Raw genomic sequence first — 25,020 nt, forward strand, 5'->3', positions numbered from 1 at the left:
ATTCCGCTCTCTGTGGAGGCCCCCGCCCATTCACACGCATGCTGGGATGTGCTGCCCGGAGAGGGACTTCGAGTGTAAAATCAGATTAATGACGGTACTTCCCCGGAAGGGTCGGTGTGAAGATTAATTAGGTTATTCACATACAGCCCCAGACATAACGGCACTTGAGACAAAGGAAGCCGGGTCGAAAACCTTAGCTGTTACTGGCCTCATCTTCAAAGGCGGAAGCCTAGGATGACAGTGGGTCTGGGGTCTGTATCACATCACCGGTCAGACGGACGTGACTGTCCACTCGCAGGGGTCCTCAAACTTTTTAAAGTGGGGGCCAGATCACGGTCCCTCAGAGAGCTGGAGGGCCGGACTATATGAACTACTAATTCCTACTGTAACACCTCGGCTGCGCTCACTGCCCAAAAAACCTGGCGGGCCGGGTCAGACTCCTCTGCGGGCCGCATGTGGCCCGAGGGCCGTAGTTTGAAGACGCCTGACTTACAGCTTTTAAAAATGGAAGCCATTGAGAAGTTGAGTCTCCCCTATCCTGATAGTGTTTATTTTTGTCGTTTTCCTTTTCAGAGGATATTACACTTCACCTTGACTATGGTTAGCTTCTCCTGATTGAGTTCAGCCCACCCTCCCAGGCACTAAAGACCCCTGTTTTCTCTCTCTCTCTCTCTTGTTTGTTCGATCCCTCCACAAACCCCAGCTCTCCAACTTCCCCCGACCCAACAGCCTGCTCTCTGTCTATGAGACTGTCTCTATTGTTTGTTAGTTCATTAGAGTCCGCCTGGGAGTAAAATCATATGGTGTTTGTCTTTCTCCGACTGGCTTATTTCACTTAGCACAGTGGTCGGCAAACATGCGGCTCTTTGGCCCCTTGAGTGTGGCTCTTCCACAAAATACCACGGCCTCAGCGAGTCTATTTTGAAGAAGAGGTGCTAGAAGCACTTTAAGTTTAAAAAATTTAGCTCTCAAAAGAAATTTCAAGCCTTGTACTGTTGATATTTGGCTCTGTTGACTAATGAGTTTGCCAACCATTGAGAGCATAATGCTCTCCAGGTCCGCCTCTGCTGTCACAAAGGGTAAAAGTTTTCAATCCTGTTCATTCGCCTTACTTGGTTTCACATCGAGGGCAAATCAGAGGATCGGGACCTGAAAATCTTGGTGTGGCCAAGAGAGCCCCAAAGACTAAGCTGTGGTGTTCCCTGCTAGAAAGACCCCTCCCTCCAACACACACGTACTCACTGTTTCACCTGATCTCGGTCACCAAGGTCACCCTCCTGACCAGTTACCCCGTGCCCACATTCATAGGGGCAACCATTCCATGAGCCTCCCCAGCCCCGTCCCTCAGCCTCTAGGAATAAAAGGAAGTTGTTAGAAGCGCAACTTGGTTGGGATGGGGAACCACAGCCAAAACCCCACTGTGTCAGGGGCCCAGCCATGGGAGACCAAGGCCCTCACAGAGTCACGCCTGCCCCGTTTCCAGCAAGGCAATCCTCACGGGGCATGGGCTGGGCTGGGTGCTTCAGACTTCCCAGCCGTCCATGGGAGTCTGAGCTAAGGAGTGGGTCATGCAGGAAACATCCGTACCATGTTTTGAGGACAAGGACTGTGTTCCAGAGGACGGAGCTGGCGGAAAGGCATCGCAGCCCGCTGGCAGGTGCAGGCGGCCTGACCTCAGGGAGCAGTGTCAGCGGCTTTAGGGGAAACGCTGCCCCCGAGGCTGCCCTGCCTGCGGGGACTGGGGGGTGCCTGACAGCCTCCAGGGTGAACCACTCTAGCCTCGGGCCAGGAACAGCTGCAACTCCTAAACCCTGAGGCCACACGGCTCCGTGCGGGCCCTCTCAGATGCCGGGGGTAGACCTGAGAGCAGCCATTCTTCCTTCCGTCAGCACCAGGAGGGCTTGCTAAGAGATCGCCAGCCCTGGCCCCTGGGGGTCTGACTGAGCGGCTCTAGGGCAGAGGCCTAGAACTTACTTTTCTATAAGTTCCCAGTTGCTACTGATACTGGTTTGGGGACAACACTTACAACCACTGATTCAGGGCAAAGGGTATCAGGGAAAGATTTGGAAAACAAAAACAAAAACAAAACCACCACCCAGGGTGAGGACAGGGAGGCAGTTCTGAGGGAAAGGGCCTCTTGGGTGCCCTCCACGCAGACAGCGAGCGGCTGGATAGGAAAAAAGCAAAGACTTTTGCACTGGGGCATGGTCTCAATTAGTGACCAATGGGTGGTAATTTTCTCTCTTCTAACCCCTCTGCAGGTGTGGGTGTGGCTAAGGGATAATGTAAATACATGCTGAAAAGATGGGAGCCATGCAGAAAAAGGGCAGAAACAGAGATTCAACCCTCCTGGCAGAGAATGGGGGCTAACTTCGGTTCCTCTCCATGCTCGCTCTCAGATTCTTGTCAAACGAAGTGAGAGGGGTGCTGAACGCACTGTCGTTCCCAGAAGATCAATTGTATTTTCAAGCCCGGGGCAAGGCTCCTGTCCAGGCAGCAGCGCCCTGGCAGGTGTGGAGCCACGAACCACTTGTGAGCAGCCAGCACTTCAGGAAGGCTCTGTCCTGGCCATTCCCGCCCATGCCCACCAGAAGGAACTCAACGCTCTTCACACTCACACGGGTGTGAGGCAGTTACATGGCGTTTCATCCTCTTACCCACTGGGAGAGGGGAGGAACCCGAAAGAGAGGACGGCGCCGAGGTTTAACGGGTTCTGAGTCTAGAAACCTAAGTCACATTCGACACCTCGCTCCTCTCCGCGGGAACGTGTGGACTTGCCAGAGGAATTCAGCTCTGAAGGAACAGGGAGCTGTAACTTAATGCTGGGACATTGAGAACGAGGGAAAGAGGAATGGATGAAGCCCACGCTGGCTGGCCTCGGGGCTCTGTCGGAAGGACCCTCGGTGGATGCTTGTCCGCTCCTGGATGGGGAGCTGCTGCGAGAACACATTCGACCTCCCCGCCCTTTCCCTGGGAGGGCCTTCCGGACTGTGAAGAGGGCCCCGCACCCCCAGAGCCTGGGGCGCATTTTGAAAAAAGTCAAGATGCTTATGGCCGAAGAACTTGTAAACACGACAAAATGGGGACCTGGGTTTGTGCCAGGAATCATGTAAAGGATAGCCGTCTACAAGCGCCAGAGAATGCTTATGTAAGAGCCCCCCCAAAATTATATATTTTATTGATTTTTTACAGAGAGGAAGAGAGAGGGATAGAGAGAAACATCGATGAGAGAGAATCATCGATCAGCTGCCTCTTGCACACCCCCTATTGGGGATGTGCCCACAACCAAGGCACATGCCCTTGACCAGAATCGACCTTGGGACCCTTCAGTCCTCAGGCCGACGCTCTATCCACTGAGCCAAACCAGTTTCCGCCAAAAAAAGCTTCTTATGTTAATTTATACGGGTTACCCCCTACATGGAAACACACCATTTAAAACGGTCCCATCCAGCGTGGGGACCTTTGGATGGGGTTGGCAGCCCTCCCTTTGGGGAAATATGATTTCCTGTGTCAGGAAAAAACTGGGCCACTCAAAGCTTAAGACAGTTTCCAGTGCAGCCATCCGCTCACGGCACTGCATAGGCCACTTTCAGGGAAATCACAGCCACGGGGCATATGGTATGCCATCATTTTACACAAACAGGAAGGAACATGCTCACTACAAACCTGGTTTTAGAGATGTTCGAATGTGAAAAACAAAAGAGGAAGACCCTGTGTCTTGGCATGGATGGGAACTCCACGGCTCGGGCGCTGACTGAGAACTTGGGGCGCTGAGAAGGGGCGCGCTGATGTCCAGCCCCAGGCGGGATGGTAGCGCTGCTCCTTCGTAGCCGTGGGACATGGGCAAACACTTTACCTCGGTGAGCAGTGACAGATCCTCTCTATTCTCAACTGATGGCCGGAGACTGACGTAAACTCCACCTGCAGCACGGGATATTCCTGAGCACCTCACCGGGCACCTTATGTGGACTGTACATTGAACCACCCATCAGCACCTGCCAAATACCCTAAGCCCCCCTCCCCCCCCATTCCTAAGTCCCTAATCATGTGCCTTATATGAAACCACCAATCAGTGTGTGCCGAGTGCCCTAAGCCCCACCCCTTCCCTTTCCTCCCCTCAAAAGGTGCCTTCAGGTGTGTTCTTTCTCCCTCTGGAAGGTGGCCCGGCAGGGGTCTTCTCCCCTAAGACAGCCTGTGTCCTGGTCTCAGGCCCTCTGTCTCATCTTTCAAGCCGCAATCTGCATCGAATATTAACGCTGCCTGCTTCTCACTCCATTTGCTGGGAGAATTAAACATGATTCTGTTACAGTTCTTACCATGAGCCCAACACCTATTATCGAATAGATGTCTTATTCCTGCTGTTACTATGAATCTGGCAAGGGCAAGACCCTGAGCTTAACAAATATTAGATGGCTTCTTGAATGTGGCTGAGTTCCCCTAGTCCCAGTTGCTACACCTTGAGACACTGGTTGGAATAAGGCCTAACGACTTTGCCGCCTCAGTGCCATGGCTCTGGAAACACGATTGAATTGTTGTGTAAAATGGAGTCAACGCATCTTCTTAAATGGAAGAAGGAAGAATCACCGGAGCCCCAAGAGGGGATGACTGGAACACAATGGGTGATCGTTTGCATACTGCTTTGCCTGACATTTGCATCCCACCAGTTCCTTTGTGCTGGAAGTGGAAACCTGCCCACCATCTGGTTCTTTGCTGGGTCCTCAGGGTCCCCGAGGTGCAGAGTTGGCTGCCTCTGCCTGGGAAGAAATGAAGTGATTGGTGTGCACAAAGTAGTTAGGGCATGCGCCTCAGGCTGGTTATCTTAGCTGTGGGGAGAAGGAGAAGTCCATCCCAGGCTGCGGACCAGTCCCCAGGCACCGCTGTGGGCCATCTTACCCCAGGGTGGTCGCTGAGGCGAGCACCAGTGACCACAAACATCGCCAGGCTTCGCCTGAACACAAGCCCCAGCACGAATGCACCTGCTGGTTCAGCAGATGAGCCACAGCTAAGTGGCTTAGAAAACAGCTCCCGACCACATGTACCTTCCGAATCAAACCAGTGCACACAGCTCTTTTCCTGAGTGCGTCATCACGGGGTAGCGGGCCTAGGACAAAGGTTTGCTTTCCCTCTCAAAGCTGTCAGGACTTACAGCAAACACGCAGCAGGCAGGACCTGGCAATCAAGAACAAAAACCAGCGCTTCCTTCATGAGAGCCCTGGTGCAGAATCTTCTGTCAGCTCTACTCATTTGTTTGCAATTCAGGGTTATTTATCCACTAGTGACAACGGACCTACGTTTACATGGGCCCAAAGCTATGAGACTGCTGTTTCTTGGGATTAATTGAATATCTTTGTAAACTCAAATACTTCCAACGTAGTATTGGCATGTAAACTGGACAATGATTCCATATAAGAGGCTATGAAATATCTATTGTTCATACAAGAGCTGAAAATAGCGCCCTAATGAGTAAGTGTCCTCTGAGTTACCCTTTGGGTGGCGCATACAAAGGCCAGCTCACAGTTCTCCGAGGCTCCCGCAGGACAGCAAACCCAACCGACCAGCCATAAAACCCCAAATTCATATCCGGACACTGGGGCCAGGAGACGATCAATATAATTAAGCTCATTAGGTTTTGGAGATGCTGTTTTGCCACAGGGTGATTTTTCCTTTGGGTGCTTTACAGCTTTAATAAGGATACAATCACTGGAAGTAACATGTAAAAGAGAATGCTTTTGCAGACCCTTTGGAACACGGGAGCCTCATTTACTAAAACTTCAAAAAGTGACTCTAAGGAAGTTAAAATAACCCAAAGAACCACCTTGAGAGACCACTTTACTGTCCCAAAATGTCACTTCTCATAGGATAATCATGAGAATGCCAGGAATTTTAGAGATTTAGTACAATGCCTACCACCTTTTCCTATAGATGAGGGAGTCAAGATCTGATTTAGAAACTGACACTTGTTTAAAAAATGAAGGACTTGTATACATGCATATAAGTACAACCAATAAACATAAAACTGTGGGGAGAGAGGATATGTATAGGAGGGAGGGGGGCAAAAGAAAATCAATAAAATGTATTAAAAAATAAAAACAATAAATAAAAAATGACAAGAGACCCTAACTGGTTTGGCTCAGTGGATAGAGTGTCAGCCTGCGGACTGAAAGGTCCCGGGTTCGATTCCAGTCAAGGGCATGTATCTTGGTTGTGGGCACATACCCAGTAGAAGGTTTACAGGAGGCAGCTGATCAATGTTTCTCTCTCATCAATGTTTCTAACACTCTATCCTTCTCCCTTACTCTCTGTAAAATTTAATAAAATATATTTTTTAATAAAGGCAAGAGTGCAGAAGATGAATGCTCAGGATTGGCAGGTGCTGGACTGGGGTCGAGGATCAGAGGCCTGGCTGGGGGGGGGGCTCAATTAAAGAGCTTAGAGCTTTGAAGAAAATCACGTTCCAAAAGGAGAAAAAGGTGTTAAGGAGAGGCGGTGTCTCTAAAAAGAATAACCAAACATAAGGATATTCTGTGGCGGAGTTGAGTGCCCTTCTGGGACTGGGGCCATCCGGGATGAGGGGTGGGCCTCTCCCCAGGAAGCAGGGCCCTGCACCACCTCAGTCCCTGAAAGGGCTGGGAAAGCAAACTCATGTCAAAGGCCACGGCACCCGACGTATGACAGAAGGTGCATGTGAACCACCGATTCAGCGCTACTAAGAACAGGAGGGCATCACCTCTTATCTGCTCACCTGCCTCCCCAAAAGCTCAAGATCCGGACAGAACAAGAGGCCCAGAAGCTGGGTCCTCAGTGTGTGTCTTACCGGCCCCTGAGACGGAGAGTTCCTGTCTTTAAGGGAAAAGGAGCGGCGGGAGTGCTGGTTATCCTCGGCCGCCCCCACCCCGGGGACACAGTCTCTGCCTGGGCCTGTGCCCCGGCTCACTGGCCTCTGTGACCTGCATTCCTGGGCCCCTTGTCACCTGTGCTCATCCAATGGGAAGCCTGGCAAGGGATGGGGATGGGGAGAGAGACAGCAGAGTACTTCTTCCCATTCTCTCCTACAGCCCCTGCCCAGGGCCCTCGCCTGTGGCCCCAGCCCCCTGGCTCTGCGGGAGCATTTGCTCCCTGGACCCTGCAGGCCCGGCGGGAAGGGGGTTGGGGGAGGGAGATAAATGCCTTCTTGGGCCTCCCCGCTCCTGGCTGTCTCCCTTTCACGTCTCCATACCATGGGCCCTGCCTCTAAACTGGAGTCTCTCTTTTGCCTGGACCCTGAAGCGACACCAGGGAATGGAGACCGTGGCATAAACATGGCAGCGTGTACAAAACTTTATGTTGAAGCTGAGATACCTTACACAGTAGAGCGGAAATCCACATACGCTTTAAACACAAACACACCTTCAAAAACACCGGCTTCCAACCCTAAATACTGCTGCCCTGGCAGTTCCCTCTCCTTTGGCCTCCACGATCTTCAGCAGCAAAACTGGGAACGGATGCTCTACCTGGGGGAATGGAGGCTCCCTCAGACTCCATCTGCATTGTAAGTGGGAAGTACCATCAGGAGTCACACGACGGCATTTCATTTCGGTCAATGACCGACCGAACACAGGTGTGCGGTGGTCTATACGCTCATACTGTATGCAGGGGTCCTCAAACTTTTTAAAGTGGGGGCCAGATCACGGTCCCTCAGAGAGCTGGAGGGCCGGACTTTATGAACTACTAATTCCTACTGTAACACCTCGGCTGCGCTCACTGCCCAAAAAACCTGGCGGGCCGGATCAGACTCCTCTGCGGGCCGCATGTGGCCCGCGGGCTGTAGTTTGAAGACGCCTGCTACAGCCTTGTGTGCAGCAGGCTATACCATCCAGGTGTGTGCTGGTGCACTCTGAGATGTTCACACAACACGAAGTCACCCAACAACACATCTCTCAGAATATCTTCCTGTTGTGAAGCAACGTATGACTGTAAAGTTAAGGAGAATTTCCTGGTTGCCTGAGGGAGCTGGTCTTCTAGGCCACAGAGCAGCAGCCACAACCTGATGGAGACAGGGGAGGGGTGGAGGAAGGCGAGGGGGAAAATGTCTCAAGCAGGGGCAGAGCACACAGGTAGGAGAGGGAGGGACAGGAATGGGAGCATCCTAAGGTCTTGGCCTGTGTAGGAAGTCGCTCCTCTGAGGACAATGTGGTTGGAGTCCAGCACTTTGACTCCTTTCAGAATAAAGAGTCAGTCCTTAGCAAAAGCCCTGCTATGAGGCCAACACCCCTTGTTACTAAATGGGCAGAGTATTATGCAATAAATATTAGAACACTTTTCACAGTCTATAACTTAAAAATTATCCACACCTAACGTGTAGACACATCAGTTATCTATAAATAAAAGCCTAAACGACCAGTCAACTTTATTAAACTGTTCAGCCGGTAGTTATGATGAGCACTGACCACCAGGGGGCAGACGCTCTGATGGGTAGGTTAGCTTGCAGCTGGGGTGAGATGGGCTGGACACACCCTGGAGCCCTCCTGCAGTCCCGCCCTGGCCCCAATCGTACACTGGTGGGGTCCCTCAGCCTGGCCTGTGCCCTCTTGCAGTCTGGGACCCCTCTGGAGATGTCTGCAGGCCCAACCCAAGGGATCCCAACAGTGCACAAATCCGTGCACAAGGCCTCTAGTTTAAAATAAAAGTGAAACACAAGTTGATCTCACTCCTCATAATGCTGGATAGATAATCGTTAACCATAACCCCCTGGACTTTCAGTAGAACCTGAAAGAGAGGAGAAGGCAGCCACTAAGGGCATGCACATAAAAGGAAAAACTAATGGGCTTCTGGGAGGGGACAGTCACTGAGCAGTGGAACCAGCTGGGGAGTCCTCCCGTGTCCCCTCCAAACACCCATTTCACTCAATTCCTTTCCTTCCTCCTTGTCACTCTCATATATGATACCTCTGCTAAGCTTTTATTAAAAACCAGGTTATGAAGTCAAAATCCGTGTGGATACTACCGGTTTACATTAAGGTATATATGTGAACTGCTATTATGGACAAGATGCGTTTACATTTCAGTACCAGCCTGATGATTCTTCTTAAATGCATTTGTATTCAGATGGAGAAGACTTCTCTTTATCAATACCTAATTCCAAGTGGAATTATCTCTTTTCTCATCATTTTTTTTCCTCAAAGATAAAAATTACCAAAAGGCAACAGACATGAGTAAGAACCGGAGTTTAGTCTGCTTACCTGCTGTCCCCAGCATTTGCCACATACAGCTTCCCAAGGAGGCAGATGACAATGAGGGCTGTGCAGCCACCAGATATGTTATAGGAGCTCCTCTCTCGTTCTATCTGCAGGTCCTGGGGGAGAAAACGAAGTTAGTGTTGGACTGCACAGGAATGCGTCAAAGCCTTTCCTCGCATCGCTCCCTCAGGGTCTGGATGTGCTTCAAAGAGACAAGAGGAGCCGAAACTGGTTTGGCTCAGTGGACAGAGCGTCAGCCTGCAGACTGAAAGGTCCCGGGTTCGATTCTGATCAAGGGCATGTACCTTGGTTGTGGGAACATCCCAGGTAGGGGGTGTGCAAGAGTCAGCTGATCGATGATTCTCTCTCATCGATGTTTCTAACTCTCTATCCCTCTCTCTTCCTCTCTGTAAAAAATCAATAAAATATGTTTAAAAAAATAAAGAGAGAGAGAGAGAGAGAGAGAGAGAGAGAGAAGAGCATCTTGCTTTTTGGTCCCCTAAAGAGCATTTCTGGAGAGGACACAGGCATGAGACCGTGGCCGGCCAGACCATCTGCGGGCCAGAAGCAGGAAGCAGGGGATGGCAAACAGACACAACCAGGCAAACATGAGAAGAATAAAACCAACTGTAGTAAATTAATAACACAGCTTACGGAAAATGTAGGTTTTGTATGGGCTGTCTGAGCTGCCATGTGGAAAATACGATAGAAAGGCTGACGAGGCCAAGTATAATACTTGGTCCCAGTCAATGATTTTAACCCCAAAGTCTCCAATCAATGGTTTCTTTTACAGCTCGGAGAGAGAGGTGACGTGAAGGACAGTGTCCTCTGTTCCCTGCAGACAGGCGTCAACCTCCTGTCTTCCTCATCAGAGATATAAAAGCTCCTGTCCTCCGGTCTGACGTCCTCTTCCCACTGATCCACAACAGTGACACGCGCGCGCACAGTAACAGTGGACGTTCATCCTCAAGGTCAGCGAGTGCGCGAAGCACTTCACCTAGAGAGTCTCATCTCGTCCTCAGGACCAGAGCAGTAACCTCACTGTCCAGATGCGGAGAAATGGGGTAACCTGCCCCTATTGACCTGGCTGGAGTCTGGATCCCAATTCAATTCTCTTCCTCCAAAGCCTATGCTATTACTTGCCGCCTAAGGAGGCGTCCCCAAGAAAATTAAAAATGGACCAACACGCCTACTGACAGATGTGCATCATCCTCAAGACAGAGCTTTGTGACATTCTATTGACAGAAGCAAGGGCTCCGATACCTCAGAAAACAGGAGTTTAGTTAGGAAAAGAAACTGGATGCTAGCTAAAATAGCCCGGCAGCAATCTGCTAGTGGGGCAGAGGGAGGGAGCATGCGGTTGGATGGTAAGTCGAGAAGAGAAAGAAATGGTGTCCGGGCTGACGGTGAGGGTGCCCCCGGCAGACCGAGGGCCAGGGCCCCTCAGTGATTCCTGGTGGCTCAGTGGCTTTGGCCAGCTCCTTGTGCAAAGGGAGAGAGAATTCAGTACCCCAGCATTTACCAGCAATGGCTTTCCTCCGCGGGCCACACGTGGGGGATACGAAGCTAAACAAACACCCATGGGAAACAGGAAGCAAAAAAAGAGCCTGAGTTGAAGCTACAGAACAGGAACAGGGTTTTGGTTAAAAAGTAAAGAGGAAAAAAGTACAGGAGCTGGGAGAAACCAACATACTGGGAATGAACTGGGAAAGGGGAAAGGCAGTGGGAGGGCTGAGGAGCATGGGGGTTGGGGAGGGGACTGGGAAAGAGTGTGTGTTGGGGCGGGGGGCACATGGCAGTTCAGAAGGTGCAGGGAAACTCCAGCAAGGGAGTGAGTGAGCAACAGCATCAAAGCTGCACAAGGCTCGGCAGTCGGGGCACGTGTGGTGGACTCTTCTGCTTGTCTTTTCGCAAGACTTGCAGGAGCAAGAGGCTCCTGGCCAAGAAAACAAGGCAGAACCGGCCCATTCCCCGTTCGATTTGGATGGAGGCCGGTAATACAACCAGGCACAACTCCAAGAGGAGACACCCGAGAGGAACCAGGCTGGGCCCGTAAGGAGTCGCCCGGGAGAGGCCCTCACACCCAGCTGCACCCAGGATGCCCACGGCTCACCACGTCCCTGAACAGCTAGGTCACTACTGTCGGGCAACTGGGTGTTTTTATTGGGAAATTATCGGAAGAATGGTTTTTCTCTCTGTTGGCATTTTTCTGCACTAGTAGGCTGGGTCAGTAATAAACATGTGAGACCTTTTAAAAAAAACACACAACACTACACAAGGGTCAAAGCATGAGGACTACCGTCAAAGACTTTACTTAAACTGTACCAGTCAGCTTTCTTCAAGGCCTGTTGTGAGGATTAAATTAGAGGGTGTGTGAGGGGGGCTCAGCAGGCCATCTAGATCCTTCCCACAGCCCGGAACTCCGTGACTGAGAGCACTGCTACCCTCTCAACACCTACACTGGGCCAGGTTAGAGGGAGCTTAAGAGATGTCTAGTAAGTGGGCAAATAAAGTCATGCAATTAAACATGCCTGGGTTTCCAAAGGATCTCCCACCATCTTCTCTCTGCTATAGCATGAGAAGTGTGCTCACGATTCACAGAGGAAAATAATGGCTAATAATGGCTCACTCAGGTAAGTAAGCAGGACCCCACATGTAGTGAAGGTTAGTGAAGTCCCATGACCAGAAGGACTGAATGTTCTGGGAGCCTCACAGGGAAGGCTGGAGGGAGGAGGGAAGGAGGGGCCTGGGCAGCCACCAGGAAGGGCTGTCAAACAGAAGTGAGAGAGGAGAGAAAGCGAGCATCCAGCTGGCAGAAGTTCTGTCTGTTTAACCTCCCAACTATGCATAAACAGAACCAAAATCCTGCCCACAAAGGCGTTTGTGGGTGGATTTGTTCATTTTTGCACATTTAAATAAATATCAAGTTGATATTATGATAGATATGTATTTCATCAAATTATCATATAAATTGGTATGTGAAGTCCACACCCAATTATTACTGCTTTTTATATATTCTGAGCTCTAGCTCAGAAACCATCCTTTCACATCCAGAATCAATATTTGTGTAAATACTTCAAGGCTGGATGAAAGGCAATTTTTATGACACCCCCCCTTCCCGCCCACTGACCACCCCCTGCTTGCATGCTGTGTACATGGACTGGGGTATGAATGGTTCTTGGCAGACTTACAGCAGGGATGTGATCCTGGGGACAGGGGTGGGGTGGGGGGATGCTCTGGTACACAGAGGCCACGGCAGAGTCCTCTGAGGCTCAGACAGGCAGGTCTATTCTGCACTGTATGCGCAGTATCTTGGTTTACATCACAAGAAAATCTAATTATAAAATTACGTAATCCTTCTTCAAAAACCGAGGCAGAGTGGGCAACGGTAAGACTTTCTGCTACGGCAGAGTTCATTTTTGCCTTTAATTTTGGGGAAACACTCCTGTTGGCTTGCCCTGTTATCACATGCTATTACATTAATAGTGATTCAATGCCCCCCCCCCCCCCCCCGCCTAATTTAAGTAATTGCTTTCATCTTTTCCGGTGTTTCAACTATTTTCCCTCCTTAGCTCCCCCAGCATAAGGAATGCTAAATTTGGCAGCACTTTCACATAAATAGTGGACTAAAGTCTAGTTACATTTTATCCAAGACACTTTGCTGATATATTCATGCTTTCCACCCAAACCCCCATTTGTGTGGTAAGACACACACATACGCACACGCTCCAACTAAAAGTCTGCTCTTTGGAATCACAGAGACAAAAATTTGAAAGCTGTGTTTCCATAGACTTCATCACCCTGAAGGAATCACTGACATTAAAATACACTCCTCTATTTCTCCTAAAACTGGGTGTAACTGGAACATATTCTAAAAATAACTGCCTCCCTCTCTCCTCCCTAGAAGCTAAAATAGCACATTAATTTTCTTCCTACACCACCTACTCCTCTTTAGAAGATGTTTCATGAAATCTTAGTATTGAAAGGAACATTAAAGGACCATCTGGATGATTCTTTTACTACCGGATCTAACCTGATAAATGAAGTCAACAAATATTTACCATTAAATCAACTACCTATTTTCTTCAAACTCAATTTTTCCAATTTGCTTTAATTTCTCACACTCTAGGTAAAACGAACAAAAAATGTGCATAACTACTATTCATTATTAAAAACCCTCAGGTTTGGAGTTGTTTGTACATTAATGCAATCTTGGGGAAAATTGCTTCGTGCTAAACAAGGACCAATTTTAATACTTCCCCATTTTAGCCAAAACTATTTGGCTAACCTGTTTTAGCTAAAATGAGGAAATCAGCAAACCTCAAGACATAAGTCTAGAAAAACTAGTAAAAAAAACATGCACATATCATCATTCCTTTTCAAGTGTGGTCTAAAAGGATAAATTTAAATGACTCGTGAGATTAAATTAATGAGATGATTGACTTATCTGCTCCACAAGAGCCCTACAGACCCCTCCAGGCTTGGTTCTATAGAGCAGGACTGATTTAGCCTGCATCATGTCTGCATAAATACTACAGTTAACCGAGGTTTATCTCTAGATCAAAAGAATGAATCCCATTTTTAAGACCTGGGGTTTTTATTTTGCTTCTTTTTATTGCAAGATGGAACAATGATGGGGGAAAAGAGATGTGTGCCACCTGAGACCAATTGGGTAGGAAAGAGCTGCAAGACAGAAAATACATTGCTGGGGATGGTTGTAATTTGGTTTGAAAGTCCCAGATCTGATGCAACCCCAATCGTTCTTTGTTTCCTACCAATCTCAGGTTGCAAAAGGAAAGCATCAGACAGCACGAGGCAGCGAGGGTTGGGTAGTTTCAATAGGACTTGGCAAGCTCCCCCTAGCTCGGTTAAAACATCACTCTGAACACATTGCTAACGGCATCCATCACAAATAATAAGATTCTGCATGGTTTTAGTATTTGGGTCTGATTTTGGTTTATTCTGAGAACGAGCCAATCTGTCTGCCAGGCAATGAGGAAGGGGGAAAAAAACCAGTACTACTGCCCAATACTGCCACCTGCTGGCTTTTCTGGAATCACATGTCCATTCCTTCTTGCAGGAACTTGCTGATCTACCAGAAACAAAGACAAAACAAAACTCAAGCTTAAATGCAGGTCCACAGCTTAACCGGGAATATGCTAATTTTTAAAACACAAGAACTTCTAAACTAAAAAGCTTTACATTCATCTCCTTTGTCACCATTGTGTTACCATATGGTTTTTACCAGCAAAGCCGAGCTGAGTGGTATTTCCGTTCATTTACTCACTAACAGATAGCCTTACAAGTTAAAACACTTCCATTTTTCTCCCTCATAAAAACCATATTCCAGAACATTCTTCACTATGATGAGGAATCTATACCTGTCCTGAAAAGGAAATAAGACAGATTTTTAAGAGTCTCCTGCCTATGGGCCATTTAGGAAAATGTACGGGGGACATAAAATGAGGAAGGTCCCATTAGAAAGTAGCATGCATAAACAAAGAAGCTGCCAGCATTTACAGACCCTTAGACAAAGACACTTCACTGGTTCTCCTTTGGGGACCCCCTCCCCACGTGGGAGTCTGTTTACACTTGCCATACTTTTCCACGCTTTTGCATAAAATCTTTCAATCCACGAATTTTTATTCTTCAGACTTTGTAGGACAAGAACTTGGAAACCTCAGCTTGCCATTTGGGGAATTACAATTATACCACCAACAAAAGCGACTTCCTTCGAGAATTGAAGTGCTGACTATTCACCCCTGTTTTTATAGGTGGGGAAGCAGGAAGGCTACTATCGTCATTTGTTTTATTCACATCTATCATCCTGGGCCAAATCACAACCTATACACAACAGGGGACAAAACCCAGCTGCTGAAGCTGGCACTGTTACAGCTCATTGTTGGGAAGCAGAACTGACGTAAGCCAAAAAGTCCTGAAATCCCGGTCCCTTAGGGAGCCAGGGTGGTCACAGGACGGACTGGCTATGCATCCTTCTCCCTGGGAGGGGAGATCCTAGGTGAGACACAGTAAGGAGCCTCAGACACACCTGCTCCTGCCAGCCCGCACGGTAAGCATTGGCGGTCAGTGGTCAGTCACTTCCGCCCCAAGCCACACACACTGCCAGGCAATCTGGGGGCAGAGGAGGAGAGCAGTGGCCTCAAAGAAGCCTCCGATATTTGATGCAACTGTTCAAAGAATTTCCCCCCACTTCTGTTAGTCTCTATTTTCGACCAATACTTACGTCTTTGTAGAAATAGGTACTATTTATGTTGGCTTGGTGCTTCTGAATCTTTTAAACCGATGGAGCCTCTCAGACAGATGTTAACATGCACCACCCTTAGAACATCAACATAAGTGAGACATTGTATATTTATCTCTATATTCATATAATGTGCAACTACAAATGCTCCTAAATATAAAATCTATTATTTTACTTATAGACCCTTATGGTGTCTAGAAAAATGAAATTATAAAATATTAGCTCAATCTATACTAGTGTCTGAGAAAGGTGTGTGTGTGTGTGTGTGTGTGTGTGTGAGAGAGAGAGAGAGAGAGAGAGAGAGAGAGAGAGAGAGAGAGAGAGACTACAGAAATGTCATCAGTGAGGCAAATTTGAGGCTTTAGGTGCTGAGCTTGGGAAAGTTTTAGTTATTAAAAGTAAGAGGAAAAGCTGAAATGACTGGATCTTATTTAATACTGCGTTTTCCTGCAAGACCTAAAGAACACCCAGAAAGAGGAAAGCTGGAGCGGGCTGGCTATTGTGAGGAAAGAATGCAGGAGTGGCTGGGAAATCACAAACCTGCCCTTCTCCAAAGGCCTTGGAAGGCCTGCGAAGGAGTCCAAGATCAGGCCAAGGCGATAACATTTCAAAAGACCAAAGTTTACCTTGAAACAATGACTCTCAAAGACCCAGTACTGAGAGGGACAGGAAAGCGTTGGCAATGGCCTTCCGGGCCATTAAACCGAATACACTGTGTGATTTCCCAAGCAATGTAATGGCTAAGTCACACACTGGTTCCACAACAATGGAGACATTTTTTTCTGAAGTCCTTGATGAAGCAAAGGAAAAACAAGAGCATGTCTCTTTAATTAATATAAACATAAGCATCATCCAAACAGGAACACCTTGAGAGTAAAAGGGGACAGGATTAACGATGACTGAGGGCCAGAAGTTGGGCCACCCCACCAAGCGCCATGAAAACCAAATAATGAGCATCTCACTTGAGAAGGCCATACAGGCGGCACAGTCCGGGAGGGTCTCTGGCAGTTCGGGGGCCAAAAAGAACAATCTGGGGAAAATTCAAGTGTAAAGAGGAAGCCGGGAGGTGGATGGATTGGAGAATAAGGGAGAGTTTTAGAGCCAAAAATTCATAACATGGCACACCGGGTCCTACCTGGGTGGGTTCGACTGTCTCTCCAGTTCACGTTATGTCACTCCTACCTTTGAAATCTACCTTCTGACCGTGGGGGACGTCGGCTTGTTGCCTGGAGCCCGTCGGGGTCCTCTCTCTGATGTTCTTCATGCAAATGGTTTCCTCTGCCCAGAACACTTCAGCCTCCCAGGTTTTGTCTGCTCAGTTCTCCCTGCACCCCCCACCACCCCCCACACACACTTTTCTCCAGAAAACCCTGAGCTTGCTTCTTTATCAGCTCCTATGTCACCAACACTTCTCCTCTCAAGGTCCTTCCCATTTATATTACTTGTTTAATACCTGGCTCTGCCCGATTCAGTGCTCTTCCCGGACTGTATACCAGTTCGCTCTCCAACAAACACAGGGGTGGGCAAAAGTAGGTTTACAGCTGTTCATGTGGAAAAAAACGCAGTCATTCATAATGATACAGGAATAAATTCTGTTTTGCATATTCATAGCTGTCAGCCTACATTGCCCACCCCTGAATTTACTGGATTGATCGCATTGCACAGGAAAATGTCACAGTTAAGTTTTCAAGAAAAAATGTCAGGTCATGACGGACTAGTTAAAAGCCAGAGGAGAAAAATAAAAATAAATGACAAGAACGAGGCTCCTCGCTGAGTAGCATTTTTCCGAAGGGGACTTTCGTTTCAAGCAGAGCTGCTGCGAGGAACCGGAGCCAACACCGGCCAGAAGGGGCCGGAGACCCTGCGGAGATCCGACTCGAGGTGACACTGGCGTCTGGTGGGTAAAACTGGGAACACAGCAGCTCCCAGGAAAAGCAGAAGCGATCATGGTGCTAGCAATGATGAAAAACCCCAAGTTTCTTTTGTTTTTCACTTTTCTCCCATGAGGGCTATGAGCCCACAGTCCAATTTCTACCTCAATGACACGTCAGCACTCGGGACTCTGGGTCTAGAACACTCACTCATTCACATCCGCGTTCCACCATAGCCAGAGAGGGAGCTTGCAGGACACCGAGCCCCGCTAGGAGCGGATTTTACTGCCGTGACTCCTGTCCCCCTGAGGAGCCTTTCCCAGCCTCCCACCCAGTGTTTTCCTGGTGGAAAGGAAGACCCCCGGGCACTCCGGAGACAGGGTGCACTTTAAACCACTGGCTCCTCGGAGGGTAACTGCTATCTGTGACCGGAGAGAGATGCTGGGACCGAAGGAGGGATGAGTTAGAGTGAGGAAAGGGCGTAAGGTTGGGGTGCAAATATATGAACCACTTATAAACAAATCGCATGACGCTGTGTAATACTGTTTGCTTTTCTGCTGCCGTGCGCACACGCCCCAAATGTCAGGAGATCCTGGAATGTGCAGGGTGTGTACCTGCAGTTCTGGGGGTAGGAAGTGGGGATGGGGGAGGCGTCTCTAGCTGCTCTCGCTTCACTGATCAGTTTGTCATCATTTTTAATCCCTAAGCTTTCAGGACATGCCGGCACACTCACCTTATTCCTGTCCTTAGCCTATCCCTACGTATCCCTTAACGCTGTCTGCATGCAGGATGCTGCTAGCTCAGGAGAGGAAATCTCTGAAACCCTAATCACTGCCTCCATAGAAAGAGATCTCAGAGAGGAAAGGGGGTGCCCAGAGGAGCGGGGAGGGGAGGGGGGGCTTCTATATGCCTGGGAGCAGCTGCGCTCTCTCCCTGAGGTGTTCTAGGAGCGAGACTGACGGGGAAGGAGTCTGACTCCGATGATCCGACACACAAAAACGTAAACGTACAAACAAACCCGTGTTCCCAAGCAGAGCAAATGCTTCTTGGACCTTGGCCCGTGCTTTTGTGCAGCGGTGAGAACCACACTGCCACGCATCACGTAACATAGCTGTTCTCAGACCACCTTTGTGGAAAGGGGGTCACTCCGGGCACTTGACGAAAAGCTCTGTTTCCCCAAACACCTGGGCCCCGGGCACATGTATGTAACAGATGGCGGCCACGCTCATTTCAATTAAGTGGAAGTGCACCAGCTGGCACCAACACGGGCCTGCCCGAGAGAAGCAATAATGCATACATTTATTTAATAAGCCTATTGCCTCATGCACCGTCACTCGCTTTCATCTTCTCTTTCATGTTGGCCAGCACGTGGTGCAGGAACTCTATCTTGCTGCCAACTTCTGCTGAGAATGGAAACCCTGTTATAAGAGGGAGATGGATGGCCCTGTGGAACCAGCAACAAGTGGACAATGCCCTCCCCGGTAATCTTTAAGAAGCAAAAGTTTAAGCCCAGTTCATGTGACTTGGCCTTGACCTAGGAACCAGTAGGGCATGCTTGAATTCCTGGTCGGGGCACCTGCTTGGGCTGCGGGCTCCATCCCCGGTAGGGGGTGTGCAGGAGGCAGCAGATGGATGGTTCTTTCTCATCACTGATGTTTCTACTCTCACTCCCTATCCCTTCCTCTCTGAAATCCATCCTATCTAATAGAAGAGTAATATGCAGGTTGACCATCACTCCAACACACAAGATGGCCACCCCTACGTGGTCAAAAATGGCTGCCCCCATGTGGACACAAGATGGCCAGCAGGGGAGGGCAGTTGGGAGGGACCAGGTCTGCAGGGGAAGGCAGTGAGGCGTGACCAGGCCAGCAGAGGAGGGCAGTTAGGCATAAATCAAGCTGGCAGGGGAGTGGGTAGGAGGTGATCAGCCTGGCAGGCAGGTAAGTGGTTGGAATCCAGCAGTCCTGGATTGTGAGAGGGATGTCCGACTGCCCACTTAGGCCCGATCGCACCAAGATCGGACCTACATGGGCAGTTGAACATCCCTCGAGGTGTCCCAGTTGGAGAGGGTGCAGGCTGGGCTGAGGGACACACATCCCCGTGCACGCATCTCATGCACCAGGTCCTCTAATAAAAATATAATAAGAAAAAATAAGAAGCAGCCGCCAGAGTTTGGCACCAGTGACCTCCCGGCCCCCACCATCGCCCCGGCCCCTGGGGCCACACCTACCATCTCCTTGAAGGCGCTCTCCAGGGCCCCGATGACCAGGCACTCGTGGGGGATCTTCTTCTCGGTGAAGAAGCGCGTGGGCGGGGTGCCGGGGGAGCCGGGCGCGCCCACGCCCCCGCGGAGCGAGGCGGCGCGGGTGAGCGTGCGGCCCGCGGGCGCGCCGTCGGGCTCGTCGCCCAGGCAGGCGGGCGGCAGCACGGCCACGTTGCGCAGGATCTCCACCAGCTCCCGCAGCTGCTCCGCCACGTGCTGCTGCAGCAGGCGGGACGCCACCACCGCCGCGCCCGAGCCCGCGTGCCCGTCGAACAGCGACCAGTAGTGGCAGCACATGCCCTCCGACTCCTGCGGGAGGGACAGGACAGGGAGCGTGAGCACAGCGAGGCCCCTGTCCCGCCCCGGACACCCACACCCGCACCCACACCCCATGGCCGGGCCCACCGGCTCAGTGCATCTTCCTAGAGGGCTGGAGTCTGCACCCCTGGGGGCAAAGTGTGGCAGAGATGCCCAGGGAAGGACCCCCGGGTTGGTCACTGCTGGCTCCCCCACCCTGGGGAGGAAGCTCCCTGCCTCTCCAGCAGGCGGGAGGGGCCCCAACTGATCACAAGCCCATTTGGTCCCTGGAGCCGAGACTGTCTTAAGGTAAGGTGACAGATCGTCCCGCTTTTGGCGGGACAGTCCCGATTCCTAACAATTTTTCCCGCGTCCCACTGCGTTTTAAAAAAGTCCAGATTTTTGGAAAGAACCAAAACCAATCTTCCAAAAATCGAGACTTTCTTTTAAAACGCCGCGGGACGCGGGACAAATTGTTAGAAATCGGGACTGTCCCGCCAAAAGCGGCACATCTGTTTACCTTCGCTTAAGGTGATGTGCACATGTTTGGGGGGAAATCCCACACAGACAGATGCGTGTTTAGAAGCCCAGCTTGAACCTCCAATCGGTCCTTTTGGGCAGGTTCTTCAAGGGGAAATACAGGGACTCATTTCCCCTCTGTAGGCCTTTATATTCTGAGAACTGCCCCCTCCTCTTTGGTCTACATCCTGGATTTTTGGAACACAGTCTTCCCTTAGAGGCCCAGTCCAATCCAGGCTTCACAGTTCACTTCTGCCCTGCCTCCTTCCTCCCCAGCCTTCCAGCGGTCACTCAGCGTGTTCCCTTTTCTGGCCCCAATGCTGCTCGTACAGTCCTGAGCAGCCCGCAGCCCCACACCTTCCATGGATTGAGTACCTGTCAGGTGATTTCTAGACAATTTCAAAAGGAACGGTTTTAAAAAAGCATGTTTGAATCACACATGCCTAAGATCTTAGCTGGGGGTGGTGGTGGGGGTGGGGGAGAAGGGATGGGAGGAGCTCAATTAAGATCTATTAAATACTAAGATAACACAGGTATGGTGCATATGACATCCACTTCTGACTGCTGGGCTTATTATTCTGCAACAGTAAATACTAGGTTCTTTTTTAGCTGAAGCCATTAAATAAAACTTTGGGCCATCATATTTTTTTAATTGAAATATACTCAATATATTGACATACACTACTAGTGTATAAATGTAAGGTGTACAATATGTTGACTTAATGCATTTATATACTGTACTATGATTACCATTATATTATAGCAATAGTTAGCATGCCATGTAATTCTTTTGTGGGTGGTAAGAATAATTAAGTATCAGCTCTTGCAAGTGTAATTATTACAATACAATATCGCTTCTATATTCACTATATTATCTATTATAGCTCATTGCAAGTCTGTCCCCTTAAACAGCATCTCTCCTACCATTGTCGGTCTACCTTATGGGGACCTATGCCATCACTCTATCTGTAGCCTTTAAAACTTCTCAACTTGATTCTGTGCTAGGTGCTAAGAGATAAACTAGTGGGGTTTTGTTTGTTTTTTAGTCACAAGTATTTACTGAGCATTCTCTGTGTGACAAGCACAAAAAAGGAAGCAGTGGGGATAAAGGACTGGATAAAAGACATATCAGACATGGTCTAATACTAATCCAGCAGGAAAGAGAGTCACCGATCAAATAATCACACAGGTAAACATGAGACTGTAATTCTGGGGAGGGTCACAGGAGGGGTCCTCGGTGCTGTGAGGCCAGCCTGCAGAGGGCCTGGCGAGGCAGCTTCCTGTGACTTGAGGACCAGGCTGAGGGCTGCTTGGAAGGAAACAAGATGAAGAAAGGAGGGGAGAGGATGCCAGGCAGCAGCATGAGCGGTGCACAGGCCCTGTGGTAGAGGTGCCTAAAGAGCAAACGGAGCCCTAATCGGTTTGGCTCAGTGGATAGAGCGTCAGCCTGCAGACGGAAGGGTCCCAGGTTCGATTCCAGACAAGGGCAAGTACATTGGTTGTGGGGCACATCCCCAGTAGGGGTTGTACAGGAGGCAGCTGATCGATGTTTCTCTCTCATCCATGTTTCTGACTTTCTATCCCTCTCCCTTCCTCTCTGTAAAAAATCAATTAGACATAAAAGAGAGAGAGAGAGAGAGAGAGAGAGAGAGAGAGAGAGAGAGAGAGAGAGAGAGAGAGAGAGAGAGAGAGAGAGAGAGAGAGAGAGGAAGCAGAGACTGAACTATGGCCACGTGGCTGAACAAGGCAGCGAGGCAGGAAAGGAGGGGTTGAGGTCAGACTTGAGAGGGAGGGAGCAGCTAGACCCCTCAGTCCTGCCAGGACACATGAAGGTTTTGCCTTTAGCCTAAAAGTAACAACAGTCATTGTTGAGATGGGAATGGCAAAGCTGATTTATGCTTTTTTTTTTTTAATTTTTTTTTAAAGTATTTTTAAAAAATATATTTTATTGATTTTTTACAGAAAGGAAGAGAGAGGGATAGAGAGTTAGAAACATCGATGAGAGAGAATCATCGATCAGCTGCCTCTTGCACATCCCCTACTGGGGATATGCCTACAACCAAGGTACATGCCCTTGACCAGAATCGAACCTGGGACCTTTCAGTCCGCAGGCTGACTTTCTATCCACCGAGTCATTATGTTTTTAAAAGATCACTCAAATGATGCCAGGAGAGGAGAGTGAAAGTAGGGATGCGCTCCTAAAAAGACAGTTAACCTAATCCAGGCAGTGAGAAACACATAGGAACAACTAAAGTAACATAAAGCAGAGGAATCAGTCCTGTCACTCAGGGAAACATTAAGCGGAAAGAGCAATGACGTCAGGATTAGGAAAACGGCTCTAAGGGCATCCCTGACACCAACTCCCTCTGTGGGAGGCAGAGCAGGCACTAGCCCAGCAGCTCCCTCTAAGGCTAGCCGTCCCTGTGGTTTACCATCTCTGTGCTGTTTTCCTGTGAGTAAATGCAGGTGATAGCTGTCTTATGGGCGGGGATGGGGGTGGGGTGTGGGAGGGGGTAAGAGGTATCTGGGAGGGTTAAATGGTAAATTATGTTAAGTGACCAATTAAGCAACACAGCATACACTCTGTGTGTGTGGCTGCTGTCATTACATTACAGTAGGATCATGGGTGAGTCATTTTGTGGGTTTTTGAGTTCTTCAGCAAAGGGAGGGGTTACCCTAGAACTGTGGTCGGCAAACTGCGGCTCTTTGGCCCCCTGAGTGTGGCTCTTCCGCAAAATACCACGGCCTGGGCGAGTCTATTTTGAAGGAGTGGTGTTAGAAGAAGTTTAAAAAATTTTGCTCTCAAAAGAAATTTTAATCGTTGTACTGTTGATATTTGGCTCTGTTGACTAATGTGTTTGCCGACCACTGATCTAGAAATTCTGCCGCTTCTACTAACTCTGAAAGTCCTGCATTTAAGAAGCATAGATCAGTGAGGGCTGCGGGTGTGGAGGAAGAAGTCGGGCCTTGAAGCCCAGATAAGTGGACTTTGTATGACATGGGGGCCCAGGAGAGGCAAGACCTGGGGGGCTTAGGAGCTGTGGCCCACTCTGGCAGATGCTTCCCTGGAATCCACTCCCCCTTCTGTCACATCACTGATTCTGTTCGGGGCAGCATGTAGCCACTAAAATACTTCCCCAGACTCCCTTGCAGCTGTGTGGTCACGTGACCCTGTGCACTCCAGGGAACTGCCAAGGGAAGTAGTCTCCTGGGTACAACTTCCGGAAAAGCTACTGTTTTCTGGTTAAAAAGGACAACTCAACGGGTACGGGGTTTTGCCTTTTACCCTTCCCCCTTTCTTCCTGCCTGGGTCATAGAAGTAACACCTGAAGGTGGAGTAACCTGCCTGCAAAAAGGGCAAAAAGCTTCAGCTCTGTGGCGGGGCAGGAGGCAGGAGCCTGGCAGGGGATGCCTGGCGCGGGAGGCCACACTGCCCTGGACAGCCCGCCTCGAGGTCCTGCCACGAGGGCTTCAGGACATGTCGACAGGCCTCGTTAGGTCCTGTAGTGAGAGCTGGGGCGTGGAGAAGAGCGGACGCGCATGATTACATAGCATCCTGGGAGCTGTGGCATGAGGGGTGGAGGGAAGCATGCAACATGAGTAAGGCACAAGCACAGCAAGAATGAGAAGTAATCCAACAGGAAGGATAGAACAGAACTCCGGGCTTCCTTGGATGAAATTCAGAGTCCGTGAATCTCTGTTTTGAAGAACTTCTGAAACTTGGCATTTCCTCCTATTATGCCTGCAAGGCAGTCCCTATGACTCGGTTGCCCACAGAAATAAGGCATGGTCATTCCACATGTCCTGTCATTCCACATGTCTTGACGGACTGTTGATGCTCACCGCTACCTGCAATGGTGGCAGCAGCTAGTACAGCCACCTCTGGCTCTGGTCATTTGCCGCATTAGTAAAGTACGTGCTGCCACGTTACATCTTCATGACCCGGGAAAAGTGGCAAAAGGAAGGGAAATCTTGCTCAAAGCATCTAATTCCCCAGACTCAGAGTTAACCCGCACACAGTCCTCCGAAGCCCGGTTTCAGGGAAAACCCAGCGACCCTGTGTGCCGTGTCTGAGGAGGCCGCAGTGGGCGTGGGACGGAGAGGCAGCTGTCTCCGGGTCCAGGTGCAGTTACTCCACCGTCATCATGTTCCTGAAGCCTTGATTTAAAGCAGACCAAACCCCATGCAAAAACAGGCTACACTGCTATGGAACGCGACTGCACTTTGCAAAAGCAGCTCTGGAATTCTCCTGACAAGCATTCCAAGCATTTCCTTCAACAGGGCCGAGCGCTTTGCAGTAACCACAGCAACCAGGTGACAGCACGTCTGGGGGCTTTCCGCGCAGACAACAGGACACCTGGTTGAGGGACTTCTGAGGGGGTCCAGGGGGTCAACACTGTCCCTGTGAGAACTCCTCCACAGCAGTGCTATCCTAGTACACTCTGGTGCAGCCCATTTTTAAAATGCAATTAATAATCTGCACAGCTAAAACTTAAGGTAATTTTTCCACAGAGAAGTTTGTCTCGTACTGCGTAACCTAACACTGGCTGATGTGGGGCCCAAGCCCAGACCAGTGCAGTAACTCTATAGGTGG

At 49.6% G+C, this 25,020-nt stretch overlaps 1 protein-coding gene across 1 annotated transcript in view; it reads right to left on the minus strand.

The window, feature by feature from the left end:
• The window catches only part of PPM1H (protein phosphatase, Mg2+/Mn2+ dependent 1H), a 226,381-nt gene that overhangs the window by 94,246 nt on the left and 107,115 nt on the right, over positions 1-25,020 (minus strand). The window contains exons 3-4 of the mRNA XM_036458585.2: positions 19,578-19,919; positions 9,218-9,330 (exon numbers count right to left, since the gene is read on the minus strand). Coding sequence (XP_036314478.1) covers positions 9,218-9,330; positions 19,578-19,919 — 455 coding nt within the window. The remainder of the gene's footprint in view (positions 1-9,217; positions 9,331-19,577; positions 19,920-25,020) is intronic.

Source organism: Pipistrellus kuhlii, unplaced genomic scaffold (genome assembly GCF_014108245.1).
Source record: "Pipistrellus kuhlii isolate mPipKuh1 unplaced genomic scaffold, mPipKuh1.p scaffold_m20_p_3, whole genome shotgun sequence".
NCBI classification, from domain to species: domain Eukaryota; kingdom Metazoa; phylum Chordata; class Mammalia; order Chiroptera; family Vespertilionidae; genus Pipistrellus; species Pipistrellus kuhlii.